Raw genomic sequence first — 27,274 nt, forward strand, 5'->3', positions numbered from 1 at the left:
TCAGCGGTTATTGATTTCCCGTACAAATTTCCACGCCACTTTTCACACCTTCAAAAGATGATTTTGGTTATAAGATCTATCCTATGTCCTGTTCCGGGATGCAAACTATTTCTATACCAAATTTCAACGAAATCGGTTCAGCGGTTAAGCGTCAAAAAGAGTTTTAAAAAAACCGGCCAAGTGCGAGTCGGACCCGCGTGTTAAGGGTTCCGTACATTAAGTCCGACTCGCGCTTGACTGCACATTTCTAATAGGTTTTCCTGTCATCTACATACAGGTAAAGAACTATTTTGTGTATTCAGACGGACAGACATACAGACGCACGAGTGATCCTATAAGTTTTTTGCTTTTGAGGTACGGAACCCTAAAAAGATTTTTTTTAATTTTGTGGAATGGTGTCAATGTGATACCTTAAATGGATTCAGCAACCCAGATTTATACAAAAACGATACCATACACGGCCTAGCACCTTCACTGATGTAGATATATGAAGATAAAATTGAGAGCCCTAAATAAACTTTCAAGAGCGGATATCTCAAAAACTATTCAACATATCGAAAAAATTGACTGAATAAACTTGTAACAAAACTTAAACTTGTGGAAATTAACTTTCATTTTGTATAAATGGCCATGTCGCTAAGATGCATAGTTTCCGAGATATAATCGAAAAACCGGAAAATGGGACCTTCAAACAAAGCCCCCTCTCTTCCTCCCGCTCAAGGGCTACGGCCGGGGACTTTTGATATGTTCACCTCCTAACTTGCCCAAACCAAGTTACAGAGTCAAAAATTGTGTTCCGAGCATTTCCCTCTACAACTTTTTGGAGCATTCGTTGGCTGACCTAAGTAGCTTATTGCATTTCTTTAAAAACTTTTCTGTAAAAGGTTGACGGGTGTTGGGTGTTTATATGGTTTTGGTCAATTATTATCATTTGCATCGCCCATGATGACTTACTAGAATTACTTACGAGCACACGAGACACTAATAGTAGTTTGTCAAACCTTGGTTTTCAAGAGGTATTTTATATTGACATTTGCTGTCACAAATTTGCTGTCAGATTTAGTCGCAAACCGCACGCAAAGTGCACACAAATGTGTCGACACCTTGTTACGGAAAAGTGTACACACGGCGACGACACTTTGTTTCGAAACAATTCTAGACACATTGTGTGGACTCTGTTACGACACATCTTTATTCTGACATTTAGTTACCACTTTGATGATTCTGCGACTGGAATGGTTATATGGGAGGTGCACCTCCACGCAAGGTCGAAGCATGAGCTTTAGGAGGTTAGTGCTCAAACAGAACAAATAATTGGTTTAAGTACGAGTAGCTAAGTGAGAAGGCTGAACTGCCGTATATCGAGACCATCGAATTTCGCAAATTGCGGGGATTTTTCTTTTACACCAATGAAACCGTAGGTAATTAGAGTGACAGAGAGAAATGCCAGCAATTTGCGAACTTCGATTGCCGCGGTTATAGCCCTGTTATCTTGAATTAACAGAGATACGCCTAACAATGAAAAAAAATATAGGCACTACGAGGGTCGCACTGAAATATTCGGGAATGGGACACTTAGAAATAACATAATAGAAAGAGGCATATAATTTATAAAAATGTAACTCTTTATAAAACTTTTAAGGTATATTTCATTTGGTTGTCATTTGTATTTAAGAATTACTGGCAATTTGAAAATTGTATGTCGAACATTATTTGAATTTTTGGCAAAGTGATTTTTCCGATCAAATTTTTAAACGGTTTTCAATATGCCCTCAGCGAACAAATAAAAGTTACAATGGGCTTCTGTTATTTTTTTATGAACTAGAGTTCATCGTACGCTCGTTTGCGGTTAAAATTAAATATGAAAGTCACTTTCATTTTATCCCATAGATGATCTTAAAGAAGCATGTCATTCCAAAGCGACGTCAAAAATTAAAATCGCATTTGTGCTGTTAATTAAAAAGACTGCCAAAAAAGTTGCATATCGGCAGATTTCGACATTCCTAAATATTCATATGACAACAGTAAAAAAATATTATATATATATATATATATGTAAAAAAAACTTCAATTCCGTTGGCTACTCCACGAATTTCATACAAAACCACTAAGGCTCCAAAATCGCCATACAAAAAGGACTTTGGGATTATGAGCCGTGTGCATTACAGAATGATTACTTTCAAAAGAAAATTTATATGCGTGGTCAGTTTGAGATTAAGTATGCATTAAAATAAAGATTGACTGTCTAGATGCGACAGTATTCTCTATTCCCGACATTTTCAGTGCAACCCTCGTATGCTTAACATAATACTTGAACAAAAAAAAATGGGTAACTAACTATCCTAAGATAGCCAGCCGTGTGTGGACGAATTGAATAAATAGTTGAATGTACTTAAGAACTTCGCTTTGCTCGCTCGTTCAAAAATGTGTGCAGTACTGAACCCTTGGGACGCGAGTTCGACTCACACTTGACCGGTTTTTATTTTGATTTGATATGTCATATTATATTAAATTACAGCCCACTGTGTCTTGTTACTTTTGACCCACAACGTGTTACTTTCTGCACGCCAACGGGGTCATTAGTAACAAAAGACGATTTTTTTAAAACAAAATACACAATTATAATGTTAGTCAAGACGTTAATGTACAGAACATGCACTGACGTTATATACGAGTATGACTACATTAAACTCATCAAAATAATAATGGTTAACCAGAAACTAAGGTCAAAGTACATAGTGTTACGTTTCTCCCCGCTCTACCCTACGCATCCAAAATTACTGTCCACCTATGTTCATCACTATATTTTTTGCAAATAAATATATCGTTATCTTTATCAATAAATAAAGTCCTGGCAGGGTGGAAATTTCATTTTGGCGGATTCTTTCTCTCTGCATCTGACTGTACCTACAGCTATTACGGCATTTTTTTGGTAAACTTACGGTTATATGTTCAGACTCTGAATCTCTATAGTTAAGGTGGTTCTCCTTGCTCGATTTTCATACAACTTTCTTGGCACCCTAGCTCCTATTATATAGGGTTTCTTCACTTGTATATGTAATGTTTGGGTAGTATATATATTTCTGTCTTCGCAGAACGTAAAAAAATACTAGATTTTGATTAAAATTATTAAGAAAAAAGCCTTTGAATATTGGTAAAATTTTGCCTCATTGCTTGTTTGTGTGAGTGATGCTTATAGTATCGGTGTAATTCTAACATGGCGACTTCATTTGACAAGCAATCATTTTTAATTTGTCAAAGCTGTAACAGATGGCACTTTAAAACCGCAACACAGATTACCTGTGTATTTTGTTTTATTTTCACTCAATAGAGGGAGGTATATTTAATGCACAAAGCATGTTACGAGTATACCTACTCATTTAAGAATCTCCTTTCTGATATAATTTCATTCCCAGATTTAATATAACTTAATAATTATTATGATTATTACACAATAAAATACATTTACATATTTATAGAAAGGTCAGTCCAAACAATCATTCGCGTTTACAGTCGTCCACCGAAAACCCTTGTGAATTCTGCTTTCGTTTCGGTAGAAATATAAATGTTCTCTGGAAAAGCCTATATTTATTGTAACAATGATTTTTAAACTAAAATACCTGGCTATATTTTTCTCAAAAATATATAGGTACCTATGTGGAGAAAAATGTCATCTTCTTGTAAATAAACAAGATTCTATAATATCTTCTGCTTGTGCATAACAATAACATTAGTAGATGATATTTTTAGGGTTCCGTACCCAAAGGGTAAAACGGGACCCTATTACTAAGGCTTCGCTGTCCGTCCGTCTGTCCGTCTGTCTGTCACCAGGCTGTATCTCACGAACCGTGATAGCTAGACAGTTGAAATTTTCACAGATGATGTATTTCTGTTGCCACTATAACAACAAATACTAAAAACAGAATAAAATAAAGATTTAAATGGGGCTCCCATACAACAAACGTGATTTATGACCAAAGTTAAGCAACGTCGGGAGTGGTCAGTACTTGGATGGGTGACCGTTTTTTTTTTTGCTTTTTTTTTGTTTTTTTTTTGCATTATGGTACGGAACCCTTCGTGCGCGAGTCCGACTCGCACTTGCCTGGTTTTTTTTCCAAAAATGCTGCTTTTCACCCGAGTTAAAACACTCTACTTTTCATTTCGCATACGAGGAAAGTAAAACGCATGTGTTTTTTTAAATACATTTTTATAGTAGGTATTTTTGAGAGTAGGTATTTTCAATTAACAATTTGGCCAAAAGTATCGTTATTTATGGAATGGGGAGTCAAATATCAGAATGGAAATTGTATAACAAATCCATTTATACCCAAATTTCAATTGCTTATTGTAAAAAGAATAATAAAATCGTACTTGGAATTGGAACCTAAACTGCTCTAGTGCAGTAACGTATCATTTCTTGCACACCTTTTACAACAACAATGACCCTCTTTCATATATTCGGCCAAATTGTGCTTTTTGAAAAACTAATTACAAGCCTTTTATGAATGTAGAATGATACCTTAGGGTATGGTGCTTTACGCACACTAGCGTCCCTTCCCCTCCCCCTGACGCAACCCCCCCTTTTTGCATGAAATATGTCCCGGTTCACAGTTTTTTACATTTTTTGAGGAAAGTATATATTTTAGGAAAAAAGTGTCAATGAAAGAAATAATCCTTAATAAATTCTTAATAAAAAAGGTCATATTCATTTTTTTTATATGATGCACCTAATTCATGTATTAGCTTGTCAAAATTCGAAATAACATAGTTTTTACTTAGGGTTCGAAACTCATTTATTATACACGGTGTAACATGAGGAAACCGAATAATTTTAACAGCGTATTCCTGATCACGTTTAGAGACAAAAATGTCCTATAAACTTTTTGAAATTCGCCTAGTTTCAGAGTTAACACCAATTAAAAAAAAAACATGTTTCTCTTGTTACATAGTTCAAAACGCCTTTTTGATGGCGATGTTGCTACTATGGGATTTAGTCTAAATATCCTTATTGATATGTCAAAAAGTGACAAGTAACACTTTGAAAAAACTAAGTTTTACGAAAAAAAACCATTTTAAGTGACAAGTTTACCAATAGCATTTAATTTTTATGTACAAATTCATTCATAAAATTAAAAAAAAAAACCAAACAAAATTTTTTTTTTGGCGAAATTAACCTAAACACATATTACATCTTTTCCTTTTTTGACCTCATGTATACATTTTACGATAAAAGTGTCAATGAAAGAAATAGTTCCTTATTAAATTCTTAGTAAAAAAGGTTATATTCATTTTATAACACTTATTATACAAGGTGTCCTCAAGAAATGCGAAAGATTTTATTTCTGAGGTCAAAAGAAGGAAAAAATGTATGTATGAGTTTAGGTCAATTTCGCCGAAAACAATTTTTTTTATTGTTTTTAGGGTTCCGTACCTCAAAAGGAAAAAACGGAACCCTTATAGGATCACTCGTGCGTCTGTCTGTCTGTCCGTCTGTCACAGCCGATTTTCTCCGGAACTACTGGACCAATCAAGTTGAAATCTGATACACATATGTAAGTTTGTAAACAAATGAATTTTAAACATGGGGGCCACTTTTGGGGGGTAAATGAAAAAATTCAAAAATAAAAATTTTCAAACTATATCATGTTACATATCAAATGAAAGAGCTTATTGTAAGGATCTCAAATATATATTTTTTATAATTTTTGAATAAACAGTTTAGAAGTTATTCAAGAAAATAGGCAAAAATGACTATCCCCCCCCCCCCTTTATCTCCGAAACTACAAGGTTTAAAATTTTGAAAAAATACATAAAATAGGTCTATACCTATAGATGACAGGAAAACCTATTAGAAATGTACAGTCAAGCGTGAGTCGGACTTAATTACAGTTTTTGATCCGACTCCTACGGATTTTTTAAAGATTTCACTCACGTTTCGCATAAATAATGTTTAGTTTTAAGTTTATAAAATACATATGTATGTTAGTCTGTAAGGTATTTGTAATATGGGCCTTGTTCCCTGAATTAAATATCTAAATAAATAAATAAAAAATAAAAAAATACATTGTTAAAAATTGTGTAATATACGGAACCCTTGGAACGCGAGTCCGACTCGCACTTGGCCGCTTTTTTTTAATTTTTTGAATATATATATTATATATGTATGTACATAAAAAGTAAATGTTATTGGTAAACTTGTCAGTTAACATGGATTTTTACTTTTTTTTCGTAAAACATAGTTTTTGCAACGTGTTACTTAATTGTCACTTTTTGACATATCAATAGGGATATTTAGACTAAATCCAAACAACAACATCGCCATCAAAAAGGCGTTTTGAACTATGTAACAATAGAAACTTGTTTTTTTTTTAAATTGGTATTAACTCTGAAACTAGCCGCATTTCAAAAAAGTTTATAGGACATTTTTGTATCTAAATATGATCAGGAATACGCTGTCAAAATTATTCGGGTTCCTCGTGTTACACTGTGTATAATAAATGAGTTTCGAATCCTAAGTAAAAACTATGTTATTTCGAATTTTGACAAGCTAATACATGAATTAGGTGCATCATATAAAAAAATGAATAAGACCTTTTTTATTAAGAATTTATTAAGGATTATTTCTTTCATTGACACTTTTTTCCTAAAATATATACTTTCCTCAAAAAATGTAAAAAACTGTGAACCGGGACATATTTCATGCAAAAAGGGGGGGTTGCGTCAGGGGGAGGGGAAGGGACGCTAGTGTGCGTAAAGCACCATACCCTAAGGTATCATACTACATTCATAAAAGGCTGGCTATAATTAGTTTGTCTTCCCCATACATTAGAACACAATTTAACCGAATCATATTTCTTGTTCTTGTCTCTCGATAATTTAATCAATTTGCAACATAAGTAGAAGAATCCTCATATATCCATAAATATCAAAATATAAAAGGACATACATTTTCAGAAGATTTCCCCGCGTGCGACGTTGCCAAATGGTTTAAAGTACAACATGCTCGCAACGTTGGATGTCAATAAGTCGACAATGAAAAATTATATTTCAAATCAATTCAAACTTGATATTTTTGACAGTAATGGGTTACTTAAATAAGAAGGCATTTTTCGCCCGGGTCTACTATGGTCAAATGGTCTAGTGGCTTTTAGCTATTGAGTATAAGTCTAACAAGTTGAACAGCATGACAGGGTTCAAACCACGAACAAAGACTCATTTCTTTTTGTATTTATTTTATTTCATCTTTTTGGTAATTTTATATGCCTTATTTTAAAAGTTATTTTAAGTAAATGTGTTGTATTTGATTATTTCATGTAGGTATATCATTTCAATAAAATTTTGGAAACTTTTATTTTATACCTGGTCAAGCAAATCTTGTCAGTAAAAAAAGGCGCGAAATCCAAATGTTCTATTTTTTTGCAGATGACGTCTCTCTCCTTTTTGATTTTAAAAATAATGAAAATTTTAATTTAAAACTGACACAAACCTTAAATCATATCAATCTGTGGATGCGCGACCATAATCTAGCAATAAATTCAAACAAAACCAAATTGATTCAATTTTATCCTTACCAAAGAACTCCATTACAATTAAAATTATCGCTTAATAACACAGAAATTGAAGAAGTAGATAATTTCAAACTCTTAGGTATTACTCTCGATAACCATATGAACTGGAAAACACATATATTAAACACTAAAACCAAGATATCACAGTTTTTGTATGGACTCTTTACGCTTCGCAAAACCACTAACTTCAGTACTGCACTAGCCGCTTACTATGCCTTCGCTAATTCATGGTTCAGATATGGAATTTTAACATGGGGAAACAGCACAGATGTGCATGACTTGTTTGTCATGCAAAAAAAATGCGTTCGTGTGCTAGTCGGAATCCGAAATTGGGATAGCTGCAAACCTTATTTCATCAAACACGGCATACTCACTCTTCCATGCCTTTACATCTTAGAGTTATGTATATATGTAAGAAAAAACATACATTTGTTCAAAGAGATACAGAATAAAAGACAAAAATACAAACTTGAATTACCCCAGCCAAACTTAGAAATATACCGCAAAAGCCCTCATTATGCGGCAGTAAAATATTATAATCACCTCCCAAATTATTTAAAATCAGTGGAAAGTGACACTTCGTATACAAAGAAGTTGAAATCGTTCCTTGCTGAAAAAGCATATTATTCAGTAACCGATTTTCTCACTGACAGTTTTGTTAAATAAGTTAGTTTATAGTAAATAAGTTTTGATCTCCTAAACTTATAAAGCTAGTTTGTAGTATTTTTTCTTAATATGTACCTACTTATATTAAGGAAATGTTTGCCATACCCTATTAGGGTCCATGAGATACTATTATTTTGTAACAACTTGTTTTTTACCATGGTGCAATAAACGATATTCTATTCTATTCTATTCTATTCTATGAACGATATCCCTTCGCGCCTACATTTTTCAAATTTGCCGCCTTTTTCTACTGACAAGATCTGCTTGACCAGCTATACTTCGTCGATAGTTGACTTCTTATGTACCTATTCTGCGATCCTAATTAGCCTCATGCATGCCTTTTTTTAAATTATTTTAATCATTATTTATATCCTTTGAAAACCGGAAAATAAAAATACTTTTATATATCTTCCCATAATATTATTAAAAAATAATCAAATTACTGAAAATGTTTTACTCACGTAAGTTTAGTTTCGAAGAATAACATACGCTTAAAATAATTCAAAAGAGAATGTTAAAATTATAAAATAAAAAAAAATTGGCATTGTCGGGGTTTGAACCATGTATCTTAGCTACAATCTGATTTTTTTTCAAAATAGAGGCTACGGGTGCCACGAGCACATGACAGTTGATGGTCGAAAACATTAGTTGCTTCTGAATGCCTTGTAATTCTTAATCGTTGCTCAAACAAGAATTTATTATTTAATTTCCAATCTTTTTTCAACAATAAACATTTCATCCGCTGCGCCCTCTAGGTTACTTTACTGTAACATTACGAATCTGCTGACATTTGACACTGACTTTAAGGTGACTTTAAGTACGTAAGTGTGCGTGAATGCAAGAAATTGCAATATTTTGCAGTTGGATTCCGGTAATAACGAAATGAGACAATGTTGAGTTGAACATGTCTCGATTTGGATGTAGTATTTTTTATAGTTTTCGCACATATCAACACATCTTATGAAACTTTGTATTTTGGGAGAAATAGTGAAAATCCACAATTCGTGCACAGTGACGCCATCTTTTGGCTGATAATCGGCATCCCATCCCTAGACATCCACCTTAATATTTAAGATATATGGACATATCGGTATCGGCATATTTAAGATATATGGTCCTTGAACTACGTCCAAAGAGAGGTATGGGAATGGGAACTGAGAATGACATCTCGCTTTGTGTGGTAGGGCACAGCACAGCGGGTGTCATTCCAGATCTAGAGCAGAGCTCAACCTTACAGAAATCTGCAGCCATATAACACTAGCACTAGACCCTACTCATAGTGTCCTTCCTGCCGGTGAGTATGGTTGCCAGTTATCAACGAGGGGTGCGGAGTGTTAGACTCGGCAACGCGCATGGAGTTGCAGGCATTTGGATGCCTACGAAGATTGCTTATCATCAGACGGGCCGTATGCTTGTTTGTCATCGACGAGGTATAAAATTAAATATGCACAGAATATCATTGAACGAAAAACTTTGTTTTATTTTATAGTAAATTAGTATAACACTCGATACATAGGCAATCACAAACCAGGCACCGCAGTGGTTTTGGGCTGTAAGCCTCGTAGGCCAGTATGTATAATGTATATCTCGGCCTCACAAGCCGCAAAAACTCGCTGAGGCTAGACCATAGCCGTTTATTTATTCTTGATTTCATGAAGGTTTGCAGAACAGCACGTAACCGCATTATACATCTATCTTAGACGGACCTCACAGCAACAAAATAGGTGTACCACTGCACGATTTTCAAGTAGTACACGAAATATTTACATAATGTTCCGTATTAATAGGTAATATTTGAAGATCAAAAGTTCTCTAACATAAATACAAGATCACAACATTGTCATCACAGTTCATTGACGTTGACGTACAAAAGTACGTCAAATAGGTATGCAATATTAATACCAGCATAATGAAAATTAATTCCAATCAATAAGTATGAGTCTTCAAACTTTTTTCATTCTAAGCCGGGTTTCAAGGAGCAAATTACTTAAATGATATTGGAATCGTATTGTTTTAAGATAGTTTACTGCGTTTTTCAACCATTATGCCCCAACAAATCAAATCTAAGATGAGACTCGAGCTCCATGTGATGATAATTATTTACCCTGTTTTTTTAAATACTATTTGTCTACTGGTATACTTTTTCGTATATGTATATGACTTAATGTCGAAATAAATGCGAAAACCAACTGTCATTTTAATTAAATTCGCGATACGTGTGCTTTGATCCGAGCCCAGCGGGCATCTGATCAAAGAAGTTGCGTGCACGGAACCGCTGATATCATATTTTCGAACTTATTTAGTGAATGTGAAATTAAAAAAAAAAGTAATCCTGGTAGTCGTTCAAGCATACAATTGCGCGTACATAGAAGCAGTTTTCATATTTCTATCTTTTGTGCACAAATTGTTACGAATCTTTAAAGTCCGTTTTAGACCTATGTTCGTGATCGTTTTCTATCGAGCAAAAGTCAAAAACTTATGATTCTAATCCCTCCACTCACTAGAAAAAGCCCTCAAGTTTGCTAATTGAATGTATGGCAGCCGTATTGTGATCCAAAAAAGAGCTACGGCTTTTAAAAAACTCCGTTTTCTGAACTCATTGCACCTTAATTTTATCGACCTATAATTATGTACCTACATATTCCGTATTTGTTACAACAAATAACCAACAGTTTTGTATAGGTATTTAAACCAACATTTAAACGAACTGAAACTGAGAGCCATATTTGTTAGAAAAGGACTTTCGCGCTTACTGTATTAAATGTTGCAGACTATTAAAATAAAACAAATCACTTGTAATCCAGCTCATTTCGAAAAAAAAAACATAAGTTTATTCTGATTTGGAAGAAAGCATGAGACTTGGTATGTAGCTTTGTAGCTTATAATGTGTGGGTAAGCAAAATACAACAATGAAAAACTGTAAAATGGGACACCAAGGTTCCCAACGCTCCCAATAGAGTAGGAAATATGCACTAGACAAGTTGCTTCCCTTTCTATTTTTTTCTTACATATACAAGCTCCATGCATTCCAAATTGCATACCTACTTTTTTCCGGTTGGGAATGTACTTTGAACTTACGAGTTGAACTATGGATGTTGTTAATTACTCAACTTTAAAAGCATAGTTAAATAAAGTTTTCATTAGAATATTGTTGCTTAGTTAGTTGCTACCACTAAACATAACATCAAATTTTGTTATACGGGTTTTATATTTCACCACTGCAATGAAATTTAAATTTTAAAGTCATTTTCAGACGTCTGCTGAATCCGGACCTGCTCTGGTAAACAAATTAAAAATACATATTCAGACGAATAACGTGATGCCCGCGGCGCTAAATTAAGCTAAGCAAAGACTTTATGCATAGTTTGTTTTGCATTTTAAACTAACAGAGGTTACATTTATTTTATTAATGTTGTCTTAACTAAACTTGTAAGGTGGAATGTTTTGTTAGATATATTTAGCTGGAGTGAAAAGGTGTACAATTGACGCGCAGCTCAGCTTAAAAAGGACACAGGACCCTATTAGGACATAAGAATGTCCTTTTCACTAGAGACACACTGCGCGATTCGGGAAATGATTAGAGATGCACTAGATACGATATAGTAAAGATATGTGACGTCCCACAGGTAAAGGTACCATAAGGCGGTTGGCGCTTACGCTATTATTAACGTCACTCCAGTATTATTGCAGCTCTATGCGACGTAACCGCCAGCCGCCATAAGGTACCTTTTACCGTGGAACGTCACATAACTTTACTGTTTCATATCTAGTGCATCTCTAATTCATTTCCCGAATCGCGGCGCCAGCTGCCATAAGGTACCTTTTGCCGTGGAACGTCACATATCTTTACTATTTCATATCTAGTGCATCTCTAATTCATTTCCCGAATCGAGCCGACAGTTAGATCGTAGGTAGGTAAGTTATATATATAGTTAGGTTAGGTATAGTTATGGGTATCTAAAGACCCAGTTTAAAACCTGATTTCTGTGTGAATCAAATGTCTAATCAGACCATGAGGGTGGGATTTTGGTTCCCTGTAGAGTGTCGAAAGTCGAAATATAAGTTTTATCGAGGTACGAGTATAAACAGTCGTACCTTTTTGTACGATACATTAAGTAAAAGTTTGATTTTTTCACAGCTTCAAGGGACTGTAGAATGAGTATATTAATGGTTTTAATTTTAACTCGATACCTTCACGTGTTCCCGAGATAATGGGTCTTGACTTGACATACAGACGGACGAACGGACGGACACCAAAGTGATCCTATAAGGGTTCCGTTTTTTCCTTGTGAGGAACGCAATCCTAAAAATATGTACTAAGACCAGAAAAAAAAAGAAATTAGTGTCTTACTTGAAGGATACCTGACGTGAACGTGTGAGTGAGAGAACTGAAAAATTCTTTGACCTAGTAGTTAACTTGTTACGTAAGCATTCCTCAATGCAACTCAACACGAACAAAAACACTTGCATGTTGACCCAAATTGCATTCCCGAAACATAATACCATTTTGCCAATTGTTGCAAATGCACCCGAAATGCAACACCATCCCGTTAACTCAGTTAACTAACTTCGCTAACAATGCACTCAGTAATTGACAGTTCTCGTGTCTCGGGTGACTGCTGGCCACATTATTTGCTCGCTAGGGTGTGTACACATTTGAATTTTATTAAAATTTATTGAATATAAAATAAATATTTTGTTATAGTTTTTAGTATTTGTTGTTATAGCGGCAACAGAAATACATCATCTGTGAAAATTTCAACTGTCTAGCTATCACGGTTCGTGAGATACAGCCTGGTGACAGACGTACGGACGGACGGACGGACGGACGGACAGCGAAGTCTTAGTAATAGGGTCCCGTTTTACCCTTTGGGTACGGAACCCTAAAAAATATTACTTTGCGGAAATCCTTATTAATCATTCCGGAATATAAGAACGTATACTGGAGGGCTTCGACCCTTTTTTTTATTTTTTATATGACTTCTATTTCAGTTTGATATTAAAATTCTTTATTGACGTGCAAGTATGCTTTAGTCGTTAGTAGCAGTGTTAGTAAGCCATTAACTTCACGACGCCCAACTACAAAGTAAAACGGTTTCGCGTGACGATGACGTGACGTATGCCGGAGCCGGAGAGCATTACGGCGCGATTCGGGAAATGAATTATACATTCACTAGATATGAAATAGTAACGATATGTGACGTTCCACGACAAAAGGTACCTTATGGCCGCAATCATATTGGAGCGGCGTTAATAATAGCGTAAGCACCAACCCCCGTAGGGTACCTTTTGCCGTGTAACGTCACATATCGTTACTATTTCATATCTAGTGAATGTCTAATACATTTCCCGAATCGCACCGTTAGTATCTGGGTCTTTGGGATATTTGGGAATCGTCTGATGGCAGATGGATCGCAATTAAAGTAAACTTGAGGCAGTCAACACCAACGTTGATGTTGATACGTGGCTAAATATTAAGAAATTTATGAACATCTTGATCTTGACATTTTTATTCAAATATATTGAATGGCTATGAACAATTGGACATACATAGGTATATACTCAAATTATCATATTTTAGTTTTCATCAAAGCACTATGTAAAAACTAGTTTTAACCACGAAAACGCGTTTTCAACAAAGTGCTACAGAAATCTAGTCTTCATTAGGGAAAACACCTATTTACATACTTACTTAAACGGGTTTAGGGATCCTAAAAGGTAAATATCTACATAGGATTCATATATCTCATCCTATCAGATTAATCTATATGAAATCTTTTTGGGGTATAAATCCCAAGAGATTTAAATATACCTATCTGGAATGACGGAAACTTAATATCCGCTGAATTTTGATCCGTTTACCGAAACGGATAGATTTTGCTCACGGCTGTAAGATAACTTCGGATATTGCGTTTATTTTTAATAAACTATGTAAGTATTTCAATATTTTTCTTGACCAAGTCGACATTTTGTTTATTATCTTCACGAAAATAGAATTCTAACTTTCATTACTTTCATTTAGGTATGAAAGAAAATTAAAATTAAGATTCAGATTTTATCACGTGATTTGAGGTACAATACCTAATGCAATATATGAATATAAATAACTATTCTTACCTACCCATTTAGAATTATTATTATTAATAATTTATGTGTCTTTTAATTAGCATTGGGTATGCATGGGGACTATAAACTAAACCTTGTTCAATGAGAGGAGCCATATGCCCGCTTTGTCACCCTACACAACTGCTCACTAAGACAGATTATGCGGTGATATATTGTAACTGACTGACACATTTATTAGTAAGTTTACGTATCGTCGGGTGACAAGCAAAAGTCACTAACTAACACCATTGAAATTATTGGACAATAAACCGTGTTACAAGTGTAATAAAGTGCATTGTTACTTTAATTTGTTGATAGTACTTAATGACTTTTGCTTGTCACCCGACGGTATGTAGAATAAGATGTAGGTATCTGAATGAAAATAAAAAACGTTGTGTTCAAATTACCTATATACGACCTAACTGAGCTTATGTACATAGGTATATTAATATTTTTCTGATTTCTTGTTACCTAAGAGACATTTTCGATAACGCCATAGAAACGTGAAGAGTGTCGGTCTAAAAGTTGATTTGCCCAATTGTGTACACGAATAACAGTAGGTATTACAAAAGAAACCATATATACAATAAGTAAATAACAGAACCAGTGGTCCGTTGGTCAAATTCAAGCCCCGTATCCAGAGTTGTGCCATAATCGAGAACGTTCTCCTTTTGTATGGGAATCGTTCTCGCTCGAGATAATTTTTATAGTAAACGAAGAACGTTCTCGACAACAGCAAGTCCACCCGTATCGAACCCGCAGCAGGTCGAGGTCGCCGCTCACTGGTTTATAAAGTATTCACAGTATCTTTTCAAGACCTTCTCCGAAGGGTTTAGAAGCGAGGCGCTGAAAAACATTTACTTGGGTATTGGGTCTATTTATCGAGTGTTGTTTGGAAACAAACATTGCCTAGATATCTATTGCAAATGTCGTATATTTTTTGCACTATTTACACCATTTTGGACACGTTATCTAGTGTACAATGTCGAATACTTTTATACCCTCCATGTTTTTTTTTAAACAGAGGCTGCCTAGTTGCTATTTTATTGAAATTCACGTATCGTCAGATTAGATTTACCTGTATTCTTGTATCTAAGGACATTTTAATTCGTACCCAGAACAGGGGTTTAGTACCATAAACAGGAAAACAATTAAACAACTTTCTAGATAATTTATAAATTTAATCATCTCGGGGGAAATTATGATTCACAATTCAAACTCCGGGGAGACGAAGTAAAGCCATAACTTAATTATAAAACAATTCATGGTAATGAAATCATAACAGCGGTAGGGCATCTCCGACCTCATAAAAAGTCAACCTTACGTCAAAAAAGCCATGGCATATTATTTGACTAATAAATTAAATAGTAATAACTTTTTGACCGCCTCTATACCTTCTGGGACTTTCTGGTTTGGCAAGGTTTCATTAAAAATTAGTGTCGTGAAGGTCGTGAATGTTACGGGTTCAGTTTTAGTATGCATCAAACAATGGTGAATGATAGACAACCTGAAAAACTTGATCCTCACGTAAGATCCGCAAAAATTAGTGGTTTCGGAGAAATTATGGAAATTGAATTGAATTTGAATTTATTTCAGTTAAAATTGTATTATACATACCTAGTAATTAAAAAGTAAATTAAACCAACTCCAAATTAGAAATAGGTCAACTTAAGGTCGATCAACAGCCAAAGGCAGACTAAGCTCTAGTGAGGTTTGTTTGGTTAGCTTATGTGATACAAAGATTGAAATAATAAACTGGGTCTTATATGTAGGTACGATGACATTATATCCAGTATACACAGATATGAATAAGTGGATTCATGTTTTTAACTGAGTGGAAATTGGTATTTAAATATGTAATTTATTAGTGCATAAAGTTAATACCTAGAAACAAAATAATACCATACCTAAAACATAATTAAATAACTAACCTGAAAAACTTAAAAACTAAATCTAAATAAAACTAATCCAAAAATAAATAATTACAAATTAATATAGGGTAAGTACCTATTATAATTTGCATTTCTATTTTTACGAGTTGTCCTGATTTTATAATGGGTAATTTGTGAACACCGATTGATGTGGCATAAGCATAATAGTTATTTGTTTTACAAGGGGGCAAAGTTGTTGTTTAACCGCTCGTGCTAATATTGATACCCGAGCAAGCGAAAAATTCCAAAATTGAACCACGAGCGTAGCGAGTGGTTCGAAAAATGGAATCTTGAGCGTCGCGAGGGTTTCAAAGCACGAGGGTTAAACAAAATTTGCTCCCTTGTAACATCATTTTTCACCACACCAACCCGAAGCAAATATTAAATGTAAAATATCAAACAAAATCAAACCAAAACAAATCCAAATGAATGTTATTAAATATTTATGACCGTTTGACGACCGGTCTGGCCTAGTGGGTAGTGACCCTGCCTGCGCAGCCGATGGTCCTGGGTTCGAATCCCAGTAAGGGCATTTATTTGTATGATGATACAGATATTTGTTCCTGAGTCATGGGTGTTTTCTATGTATTTAAGTATTTGTATATTATATATATCGTTGTCTGAGTACCCACAACACAAGCCTTCTTGAGCTTACTGTAGGACTTAGTCAATCTGTGTAAGAATGTCCTATAATATATAATATTAATAATAATATTAATAATATAATATTAATATATTATCATCCCAAATCATCATTTAAAAGTAAATTTTACCAGCAAAAGTAAGAAAACAACTCAAAATTTGCATTTGATTACTTTGCCTCACATGTGAATAAAATGCAACTTTGCTATTCAGTTTTTGAAGTGCAAAGTAAACCTTTCCGAGCTGGTGTGGTGAAAACCTTTTTTTACATTTTGCCGACCGTTGCTTGTACATTTCAACAAGTGCGAGTCGGACTCGCCCACTGAGGGTACCGTACTTTTTAGTATTTGTTGTAATAGCGACATTAGCGACCACAGAAATACATCATCTGTGAAAAATTCAACTGACTAGCTACCAGCGCGGTTCATGAGATACAGCCTGCTGACAGACAGACAGACAGTGGAGTCTTAGTAATAGGGTCCCGTTTTTACCTTTTGGGTACGGATTACGGTACCCTAAAAAGGTTCACAAAGGTTCAGCTAAACATTGAGTCCACTTCGAAACCCCCGCACCTCAAAATGTGTCCTCATACTTTTATATCGCCTGTAAAATAACGATTGAATTTTCTCAAGTTATTTTATGATAAACAGGGTTCAAAGCGGTCTCGGATGTTACCCTCCATTTACTGTATCAGAAATAAAATAGTTTATAGCTATTTTATAACAAAATCGATCACTATCAAGGGTATACTCCAACTATTTATGAATAGGTACTGTCAGATACATTTTGGGTGCGCGGTAAGGTATTCAGTGTTTAAATATCTGATACTGATACGATACGATCGCACGCATGATATTGATGCAAGACGTAACACGCAGGGAGATTGATATCAAATCAATGTCATAATTTTAAAATCTGTGCACGCTTCCGGGGCGCAATTTTATGGTGAATTTACTTTTGCTGTCGAGAGCGATCTTGGAAACAATGGAAATATCCTGTTTGATAAATAGTAGATGACGAGACCAGTGGCTCGGCGCAACATTCGTGAAATAGGGTGTTTTTTCTTAAATTTTAAAAGTACTTTGGTTCAATACAAATTTAGTCCACAAAACAAATGAATAGTAGACTTTTCCAATATCTAAGTTCTAAGCCATTCTAAGTTCTATAAGACAGAGCAGAAAAAAAGAGTTACCTAGTCTTGCATATAAAAAAAAAAAACTAATAAAAACACATACTTAATGAAACTATTTAGATACTTACGAGTACATAATTATGATAAAAAAGGTAATTGAATTGAACCCAAAATAATGACTAAAATTATAACAAAGCTTTGAACTATGTTTTATTGCGCTTTTGAAAACGAATTTAATCTTTTTAACCGGGTGCTGGATAGTCATAGCAAAATCCCGTGTTCACGTACGAATCGTGCGATAGATATATTCAATGGAAATATGTGTCTTCAATATTTTACCCAAAAATACGTGTTTATGGGCTATATACCTAAGAACCTCCCTTTCAATATTTATAAGTCGTTCCCAAGGCAATCCGAGTACGTGTCTTAAGAGAACCAGTATTGGTAAGATCTTTAACTAATAACTACGTATTCCATGGTCCCGGGTTCGAATCCTGGTAAGGGCATTTATTTGTATGATGATACAGATATTTGTTCCTGAGTCATGGTCGTTTTCTATGTATTTAAGCATTTATATATTATATATATCGTTGTCAGAGTACCCACAACACAAGCTTTCTTAAGCTTACCGTGGGGTTTAGTCAATTTGCGTAAAAATGTCTTATAATATTGACTTATTTATATTTAAAGAGATTGTGATTTCCTTTTCTTTTTTTGTACAAATGACTAACGTACACAGAACTATTTTTTAGCTTCTTTTAAATACAAATGGATATAGTTCGATGGGCTTAGGCAATAAAAAGTGGAATTTTTAATCTAAGTACGGAAAATTGAATTCAGAGCGTGCCAAACAAATACACATCACAACTAAAAACGGAAGAATCCAAGGGAGGCGGGGGGGGGGGGGGCTTTCCTGTTGATTGTATGGTGCTCTAAAATTCTGAATCAAAAAACTGTAAAAATATTTTTGGCTATAAGTAACACATTAAACTCTCGCACTTTGTACACATATTTAATTACACAAACGGGTCTGCTGCGATATAATTTCATTGTTGTTACCTTAAAAACAGACGTTTCAGCATAGTTGCACCGTTGTAATGGAAAAATTGACGTCCCAGCAAATGTCAACGGAGATATAAACAACACTAAACTACGCGAAGCCCCGTTTGTGTAGTTAAATAAATTTTTTTGGCTGCAAAATCTTTGCTCAGATCACACTAAATACTGGTTTGACTGAGGCGAGTGCAATCGATGAGATTGACAGCGCTGCAGTGGGAGCCATGACACGCGACCCGCTGCATGTCATTTGCAATCTAACGGCCTTACGACACGAGACATCACTCGTATTACAGCACAGGACAGCACGTCATACGAAATCAACATCCATACACACTACAGTGTGCATCCATATCCAATTCCTTCACCAAACCAGTGGGGAGACACTCCTGACTTCGGGCAAATTCGGCTCCGTTCGACTCAGCATTGCTCTGCGCAATTATTAGGATTGACACAACTTGACGTCCCTTTGCGTGCACGACCACAGATAAGATAATGGCCTTTGTTCTCCGTCTGCCTAAAACGGATTGTGCCTATGTAGCTCTCAAGTCTAAATCGCACATGACATAAAACGTCAAGTTCCTAATTATCAACATGCCATTATAGCTTTTGTACTAAAGGGTATTAAGACTAAATGGCTGTTAAGCTACATCGCATTACGACTAACACGCATTAGGACAACTGCGGTATTATTACTATGCCACTTAAAGATTTAGGTAAGTGCTCGAAACAGGCAGTCCACTATATAGACAAACAGCAGAAATGACCTATCGCCCCTGAAAGTTGAAGTTTAGGCAAAACGCGAGTATGTCACTTAGAGAATTAGGCTCGAGCTCTAAATAGCCGGTCCACTATACAGACAAACAGCGAAACGGCCAGCAAGCTAGATAGTCTTTATTATTATTAATATAATAAATAATAAATAATATTATTATTATATTATAGGACATTGTTACACAGACAGAGTTTATGCCCCTAAAGATTGAAGTTTAGGCATAACGCGACATAGGCACTATCCGTTTTAGGCAGACGGAGAACAAAGGGTCCAACTCCTTCACCATACCTACAATACATGCGATTCGTCTTTAGAATTTCCTCCCTATCGAGATAAATCTCTATTTCAGACCTAGCTGCACAAGTGTCTTATAGAAGTCTCTTAACTAAGTCTCATAATAATCTGAAAGCAGGTTTACATATTGTATATGTGTAGGTACTTATATATGTAAGTATAAGTAGGTAAGTAATATGTTCCTATATTTGAATTAGTATATTAACTGGTGACCGAAGAGCTGGCGGCTACCTCGCACAACGTATCAGCATTGTGATAGAGCGAGGAAATGCCGCCAGCATACTTGGTACGAGCCAGGATTTGAACCCGCGTCCTCCAGATTGAAAGTCGGGCGTCGTATCCACTCGGCCACCACCGCTTCCACCATCCATCCGCTTTCGCGTGTAATAACTAAAAAATAAACATTTTCAGAAGAAATTTTCTGTAATAGTCTACTGCCCCCGCTTTGGAATTAATTTGCCTAATTTAATAAGCTAGCTAAAACACCCAGTTGTTTACTAAACATTTCAAAGTGAACTTATGTAATTCAACAGGCATTTTCCGCCGTTTGGGGCCAAAATAGCTGCTGGTCGGGACTTGTTGCGTGAGATAATAATAAGTTAAGGGGCTCCCCCACGCCAATGACCTTCGATCTGAATCTCTTACTTTTCTAATGTTTTTTGTAGCTTATCATATTAACAGCAATGGCTTTAAGCAATATAGTATCTCATATTTTCTTTAAAAATCATTGTCTCCGAGATATTTGGTATCAAAGTTGAACAATTTTAGGCTAAATAACTGGTTTTCTGGTCATAACTTTTGTGTTAATTAGTTTAAAATTAAAACCTTGGACACGATTTTCGAGATTTCAAAGACAAACCCAAATATGTAGATTTCGTACATGTAAGATCCTTCACTGCAAACTAGATACGAAAAAAGTGTTTTTTAGACAATGTTTAAAAAAATCATAAAAAAATAAGTAATCATTGTTTTCAAAATCCGGTGGACAAAACCGGAGATAAAAAATTGAAGAACTGATAACCGTTTGTCTTATAATTCTATCTGTAGTGCAAAAAAAGGAGATACGATTCAAAACTTGTCAAATATCGACAAAAACCTCGGGTAGCCCCTTAAGTGGAAGTAATTGCCTGCAAACAGAGTTTCTCGGCGCTATTTGGCAAATGAATTAGAGATTCACTAGATATGAAATAGTAAATATGTATATGCGACGTTCCACGGAAAAAGGTACCTTATAGTAGCTGGCTCTTACGCTGTTATTAACGGCGCTCTAATATTCAGCCCGGGCAATGGCACCTTTTACCATGGAACGTCACATATCTTTACTATTTCATATCTAGTGCATCTCTAATTCATTTCCCGAATTGCGCCGTCTGTGAGTTTAATGTCCATTGTTCAAACAATGCTATTTATGTTTTACTTACTGGAAAGTCACACGGACTTTTACTTTTATGTAAGGAAAACTATACATATATTAAGTATCATACATTGATATAGGTATGTTACGTAAGTGTTCATGCCAAATTTCATGTAATTTAAGGTGACAGTCCATTTCCAACGACAGCTGCATTACTGTTCATTTTACTATGGAAATTGACAATGACAGCGACGCGTTCAGTACCGGTTAGTGCAGCTGCGGTTAGAAATGGAATGTTACCATTAAGCATGTCGTTTTATATGAGAGCGTTAAAATGAGAGAGCATGTCGTTTTAAATTTCAATTGTATGGGAGTCGCTTATTGGTGGCGGGTTCGTGTGACTCTTAAAATCAAGATATGTATGTAATATTCTCGCGTGCCGTCCGTTTAGGTACATATATAAAAAGCTTTGTGACCTTTGGCTTTGTGTTTATATGTTATACTTTTACCGAAAGTGCAAAAATATTTGATCCTCCCTAATGCACGTCCACGTTATTTGGAAGCCTCGTTATTGTGATGGATCACGTGAAAGAAAGTCTAGCCCTTGCGCGCAAACAATTTCACTCCAAGACGGCCCCTTGTTAGAAAATAATAAGCTCGCGATTGTACATAATAACGGACGAAAAATGGCCAATGCTTTAACAATTCCCGGGAAATTGCGTCATTCTGGCCTTTATCAATAATATAAAAGCTACATACCGTTATCCGTTAAGCGTATTTTATTTGCGAAGATAGGTACTGCATTAAACAGGGCTCGACCTATTGCTTCATATAAATACCCAATTATAACCACATGGGAATTTTAATGGATAGACCTAAGAATTCTCCATTACACAGCCATTATCTTGCAAATTTAATATTCAAAGCGGAAGGCGTAGGTATATGTACATCTGGCCACACAAACCGTATTTTTCATACCCACCTGTATAAGTTATTGATTGTTAAGATTTGTGTAGATAAAATTGAGGTACAATCAATCCTCCATTATAAATGGTGGCTATTTACGACGGAGTCGATACTGTCCGAAGGTCAAAGGAAATGGATAAATAGGAGAAACATGGGCATGTTTAAGTGATGGTTACCGTTGCCAGCAAGAACTTGATCGATAGTTGTATTTATTGCCTTGAGAAACTATAATTAAAGCTTTGGTTTGGAACTTTTACGAATTATTAATAGTTGATAGGCATTGTATTTATACGAGAATATTTAATTTATTATTTATTTATTGAATTATAAAATACACATACAGTACCTATCTATAACTCTATCTATCTATCTATATCTGTTTCTGTCACATATACATGCAATTTGTTTAAAATGTAAGTGATCCAAAGTTTTGTAAATAAAATTAAAAATCGAAATTGACATTATGGCGCGGTATAAGTTTTCAAAATGAGACCAATGAAGAAATAAGTTACTCACCAATTTTTTGAGGTTAGATAAACTTTTCGTAGAATAAACTCGTCTAACATTAATTATAAAATACTAGCTGTTGCCCGCGACTTCGTCCGCGGAATCTTATCTTCAACATTTTACATCTTTAGTACCGTAAAATGGGGTGAGTTGGGTGAAATTTGACTTTCAAACCTCGATAAAATTTTATTTTTACATGTGAAAACTAAATGGTGGTTCGGACGTTTGTATTTTAGTTTGTATTTTATTTTGGGTAGTTCCATTTCATAACTTTGACGATAATGAGGAAAACCCACCTCACCCCGTAGTGCCTCGTATTTGGGGTGAGAGGATTTTTCATACAAAGGTGATTTTGGAAGATTGTCCAATCGATTTTTTTTTTATTATGCGTATTACTATAGCCCCATTTTAAATTGGAATACATTATTTTTGTAGCAGGAGCCTTAAAATCCCTTCTCACCCCCCTCTCAAACCTTCTCTCCCCATTCATAACTCAACTCTCCCCGCGAAACCTACTCACCCCGTTTTATGGTACCTATAATTTTCATATCCAAGCAATGTTGAAATTAAGTACTTTTCTTTTTTAGCAAGTTGTATGAAGTTTTAAGTCGAGTGGATTTTGATGTTGGTTGCTGAAATTACTTTTCTTGTATTCTCATAATAGGTACCTACTCGTATGCCCTTATACAAAGATTCAAGTTCCGCACTCACTAAATATCTGATCTCCATACAAACTTTCAACTCCTTTCTCACCACCTTGGGGGATGATTTTCAAAAATGCTTGAATTAGTTTTCATGTTTTTTAATTTAATACCCTTTTATTGCAAAAAGTTCAAGTTTCTAGTTAAAAATTAAATTTACACCCCAAGACGAACTTTCAACCCCTATTTCACCCCCTTAGGGATTGAATTTCCAAAAACGTTGCAATTACTTTCTTTTTGTAATCGGCTATTATGTCTTTCTAAGAAGTTTCAAAGCATTTGTAATGGATTCAAACTTTGAACCCCATTTTAACCCTGTTAGGGGATGAATTTTACAAATCGCTGAAATCACTTTTATAGTCTTCTAATAATATCCCCAAATACAAAGATTCAAATCCCGCGCTCGAAAAAATGTATGATATTCATACAAACTTTCAACCCCTTTTTCACCAGCTTAGGGGATGAATTTTCAAAAACGCTGAAATTAGTTTTCTTGTATTTTAATTTAAAACGTTTTTACAAAGTTTCAAGTTCCTTGCTTAAAATAAAATTTGCTCCCGCAGACGAACTTTCATCCCCTTTTTTACCCCCTTAAGGATTGAAATTCCAAAAACGATGCAATTTTTTTTTTGTAAGCGGCTATTATGCCTTTCTAAGAAATTTCAAAACCATTTGTAATGGATTCAAACTTTCAACCCCTTTTTAACCCTGTTAGGGGATGAAATTTACAAAACGCTGAAATTACTTTTCCTGTCTTCTAATAATATCCCTAAATACAAAGATTCAAGTCCCACACTCGAAAAAATGTTTGATATCCATACAAACTTTCAACCCCTTTTTCACCACCTTAGGGGATGAATTTTCAAAAACGCTGAAATTAGTTTTCTTGTATTTTAATAATATATAATTTAACTAAGTTTCAAATTCCTAACTCAAAATAAAACTTTAACCCCATACAAACTTTCATCCCCTTTTTAACCCTGTTAGGGGATGAATTTTACAAAACGCTGAAATCACTTTTATTGTCTTCTAATAATATCCCCAAATACAAAGATTCAAGTCCCGCGCTCGAAAAAAAATTTGATATCCATACAAACTTTCAACCCCTTTTTCACCACCTTGAGGGATGAATTTTCTAAAACGCTTAAATTAGTTTTCTTGTATTTGAATTTGATACTTTTTTACAAAGTTTCAAGTTCCTAGCTTAAAATAAAATTTGCACCCGAAGACGAACTTTCATCCCCTTTTTAACCCCCTTAGGGGTTGAATTTCCAAAAACGTTGCAATCACTTTTTTTTGTAATCAGCTATTATGCCTTTTTAAGGAGTTTCAAAGCATTTGAAATGGATTAAAATTTTCAACCCCCTTTTAACCCTGTTAGGGGATGAATTTTACAAAACGCTGAAATTACTTTTCCTGTCTTCTAATAATATCCCTAAATACAAAGATTCAAGTCCACCACTTGAAATTTTTTTTGATATCCATACAAACTTTCAACCCCTTTTTCACCACCTTAGGGGATGAATTTTCAAAAACGCTGAAATTAGTTTTCTTGTATTTTAATAATATATCTTTTTACGAAGTTTCAAATTCCTAGCTTAAAAGAAAACTTTAACCCCATACATACTTTCATCCCCTTTTTAACCCCCTTAGGGGTTGAATTTCTCAAAATCGCTTCTTATCTCTTGTACACTTTATAAATGCAACCTGGTGTTCAAATTTCAACTTTCTGGCTTTTGTAGTTTCGGCTCTGCGTTGATGAATCAGTCAGTCAGTCAGTCAGTCAGTCAGTCAGTCAGTCAGTCAGTCAGGACACTTGCATTTATATATATAGATTACCAATAGTATCTCTATATGCGGTAAAATGCAAACATAAACCCAGGGAATTACGATAAAGCGAAATGATTATTTCATTCTTTGTGAATTAGTCTCCCAACAAAAAACAAAGATCAACCTTAGGTTTATACGTTTCCAAACCAGATTATCTACATATATATATCCATATCTTACTGATGCATATCCCTATTTTAAGCTACGTATATTCGTTTATCTTAGTTACGTCTACTAGACGAATAAGCTTTAAAAAACCTTTTTAATTCCAGACTCACAGAAGATGCCATGGTGCGCAGCAGCGTGTGTAAGGTGACGGGGCTGGACGCGGGGTGAGGATGAACGAGACGGAGGCGCGCGGGGAGGCGGGGGCGCTGGCGCTCAACGTGGCCGTCACCGTCATCTCCGCCGTCGGCCTGCTACTCAACGCGTACATACTCACACTCATCGTTGTCACTAAGCAGGTACGTAACGGGGAATAGGAGGAGGAGGAGGCGCGCGGGGAGGCGGGGGCGCTGGCGCTCAACGTGGCGGTCACCGTCATCTCCGCCGTCGGCCTGCTACTCAACGCGTACATACTCACACTCATCGTTATCACTATAAGCAGGTACGTAAGGGGGAGGAAGAGTCGCGCGGGAAGGGAAGAGCGCTCAGCAGCGTGGCGGTAACCGTCATCTCCGCTCGACTTGCTGATAAAAGCTAATGTCGGCTGTACACACTCGTCGAGAGCCTCGCATCAAGAGATGTCTCTCTTGACGCGAGGACGAGCGAGACGAGAAGGGAACAGTATGTACATACTCGTTCTCGGCCTGTCTCGGGATCTCTCGACGAGTGTGTGTGTGTGTTTGTGTGTGTACAGCCCGCATAAGATAAGAAAGGCGGGCAAATGAATAAAGGTTAGGGGCAAAAGATCACGATCCAATATCATGCACGTGCAGTACTTATGTGGCACCTTTGGCGGCATGGTTATGTCGGTTATGAAACTGTATCAACTTACCTTATTTAAAAATAAAATGATTTATGAATACCATAACTTCTGATTTAGATTTAGACTCAGGTAACTACGGTAAGTACCAGAAAGATTATCCCACATGTATTAAAAGTACCTACCTAAAACTTACAAATGCTTATTCCTAACCTAGTTAATACAAATGTGCGGGCGGCCATTACCCACGAGGTACCTTTTGTTCGCTAGTCAAACATTGAGTCCCACTGTGCCACTACGGTGTACCTACTCGTAACTTGTAAGTGTTACCAAGCATACCAACAAACGCCGTAGAGATAAGTATACGTACCAAACTAAGTTGGCAGCGATTTAGATAGTGCAGACTGTGCAAGTGTTGTTATGTATATCTGACGTTTAAAAAAACACTTGCTCAGTCTGTGCTATTAAAATCGCCGTCTTCGTAGCTTGGCCTAACTTACTTATACTACTTATTTATATCTCGGGCACATACAATAGATATTTATTGGTGTAGGGCAAATCACTTAGGGCCTATTTCCGATATGAAAAGAAATGAACTAACGGCTTAATATGTTAATCAAATACAAAGCAAAAGCGGTTTCAAGATACCTATTTAATACACTAATCTCATAGTTTACGAAAAATTTTGAGAACTGATTTAATTACCATACAAATAAAATTGTACATACTTAGATAACTCTATGTAAAGATAATCGACAATTAAATAACATAATTCAGCAGTGATAGTATGAAACTTCCTTCTGTGGCTAACGGCTAAGTTTA

General features: G+C 35.4%; 1 protein-coding gene and 1 long non-coding RNA gene across 2 annotated transcripts in view; both read left to right on the forward strand.

The window, feature by feature from the left end:
- Positions 1–27,274, forward strand: part of LOC134670121 (uncharacterized) — a 385,516-nt gene that overhangs the window by 88,727 nt on the left and 269,515 nt on the right. The gene's annotated exons all lie outside the window — the stretch shown is intronic.
- The window catches only part of LOC134670093 (uncharacterized), a 165,675-nt gene that overhangs the window by 85,533 nt on the left and 52,868 nt on the right, over positions 1–27,274 (forward strand). The window contains exon 2 of the mRNA XM_063527779.1: positions 25,800–25,991. Coding sequence (XP_063383849.1) covers positions 25,866–25,991 — 126 coding nt within the window. The 5' untranslated portion in view covers positions 25,800–25,865. The remainder of the gene's footprint in view (positions 1–25,799; positions 25,992–27,274) is intronic.

The sequence above is a fragment of the Cydia fagiglandana genome, chromosome 13 (assembly GCF_963556715.1).
Source record: "Cydia fagiglandana chromosome 13, ilCydFagi1.1, whole genome shotgun sequence".
Lineage (NCBI taxonomy): Eukaryota > Metazoa > Arthropoda > Insecta > Lepidoptera > Tortricidae > Cydia > Cydia fagiglandana.